The sequence below is a fragment of the Hylaeus volcanicus genome, chromosome 9, assembly GCF_026283585.1.
Source record: "Hylaeus volcanicus isolate JK05 chromosome 9, UHH_iyHylVolc1.0_haploid, whole genome shotgun sequence".
Taxonomy (NCBI): Eukaryota; Metazoa; Arthropoda; class Insecta; order Hymenoptera; family Colletidae; genus Hylaeus; species Hylaeus volcanicus.
In genome coordinates, this window is record NC_071984.1 from 2,805,631 (window position 1) to 2,806,759 (window position 1,129).

Consider the following 1,129-nt stretch of genomic DNA (forward strand, 5'->3'; position numbering starts at 1 on the left):
GAGAGAGAGAGAGAGAGAGAGAGAGAGAGAGAGAGAGAGAGAGAGAGAGTTTTCTTTTCTTTGGAATTAATTTGATTGTAATTGGGAGTTGGTACGGGTTACCTTAGTTTGAAATTAGTTATCGGTTCTTTGACTCTGTAATTGGCGGCTATTTTCTTTTTACGTATTCTGCCCGCCATTTTGTTTTTCTGTTGGAGAATGAAATTTATTTGACACCGATTAGAGATTAGGGTAGTTTCGTGGACTACGCTAGTCGACTGTTTGAATCGAAGTGAAGTGATGGTGCATTGTTTATCGATTTTCTTGTTGCCCGGCAACTAGTGGGCCGTTGAACTATACTAGTATCGTTAGTATAGTGTAGTATTAGTATAGTTCGGTGGACACGTTAGCAGGCAGGGCCGTCTTAACAGCACTGTGAGTCAAAATTATTATAGATGCATGTATCCTCGATCAGAATTCCTGATTAAAATTTGAAAAAATTGTAACTCTTGATCGGGTGAACGGATTTCAATTATCGAAACGTGGAACCGTGAGTGTTTAGATGGAGAATCTTTAAAAAATGTCAAACCATTGAGATAATCTATTTTTCAGTCCATTTTTAGGAGAAAGTGTGCACAATTCTGCATAATTTTCAAATATTCGTAGCCCCCTTGATAACGAACATTTTGATTCGAAACTTTTTTTCCTTGTAGATCCCACGGAACCCTTCAAAAAACATACACGAAGTTTTTCTCTAAAGTGGAAACCTAATTTATTAAAAATGTAAGAATGATTTTTTGAAGAATTCCCAAGGGCGGGGCACTCTAGATTCTGTACCCCCCTTAATAATGAACATTATGATTCGAAACTTTTTTTCCTTGTAGATCCCACGGAACCCTTCAAAAAACATACACGAAGTTTTTTTCTAAAGTGGAAACCTAATTTATTAAAAATGTAAGAATGATTTTTTGAAGAATTCCCAAGGGTGGGGCACTCTAGATTCTGTACCCCCCTTAATAATGAACATTATGATTCGAAACTTTTTTTCCTTGTAGATCCCACGGAACCCTTCAAAAAACATACACGAAGTTTTTCTCTAAAGCGGAAACCTAATTTATTAAAAATGTAAGAATGATTTTTTGAAGAATTC

General features: G+C 36.0%; 2 protein-coding genes across 2 annotated transcripts in view; one reads left to right on the forward strand and one right to left on the reverse strand.

Annotated features, from left to right (window-relative positions):
* LOC128882052 (tectonic-like complex member MKS1) overlaps positions 1 to 306 on the reverse strand; it is a 4,911-nt gene extending 4,605 nt beyond the window's left edge. The window contains exon 1 of the mRNA XM_054133620.1: positions 103 to 306. Within this exon, the coding sequence (XP_053989595.1) occupies positions 103 to 179 (77 nt within the window). The 5' untranslated portion in view covers positions 180 to 306. The remainder of the gene's footprint in view (positions 1 to 102) is intronic.
* LOC128882055 (rhomboid-related protein 3) overlaps positions 1 to 1,129 on the forward strand; it is a 9,488-nt gene that overhangs the window by 2,519 nt on the left and 5,840 nt on the right. The window lies entirely within an intron of this gene.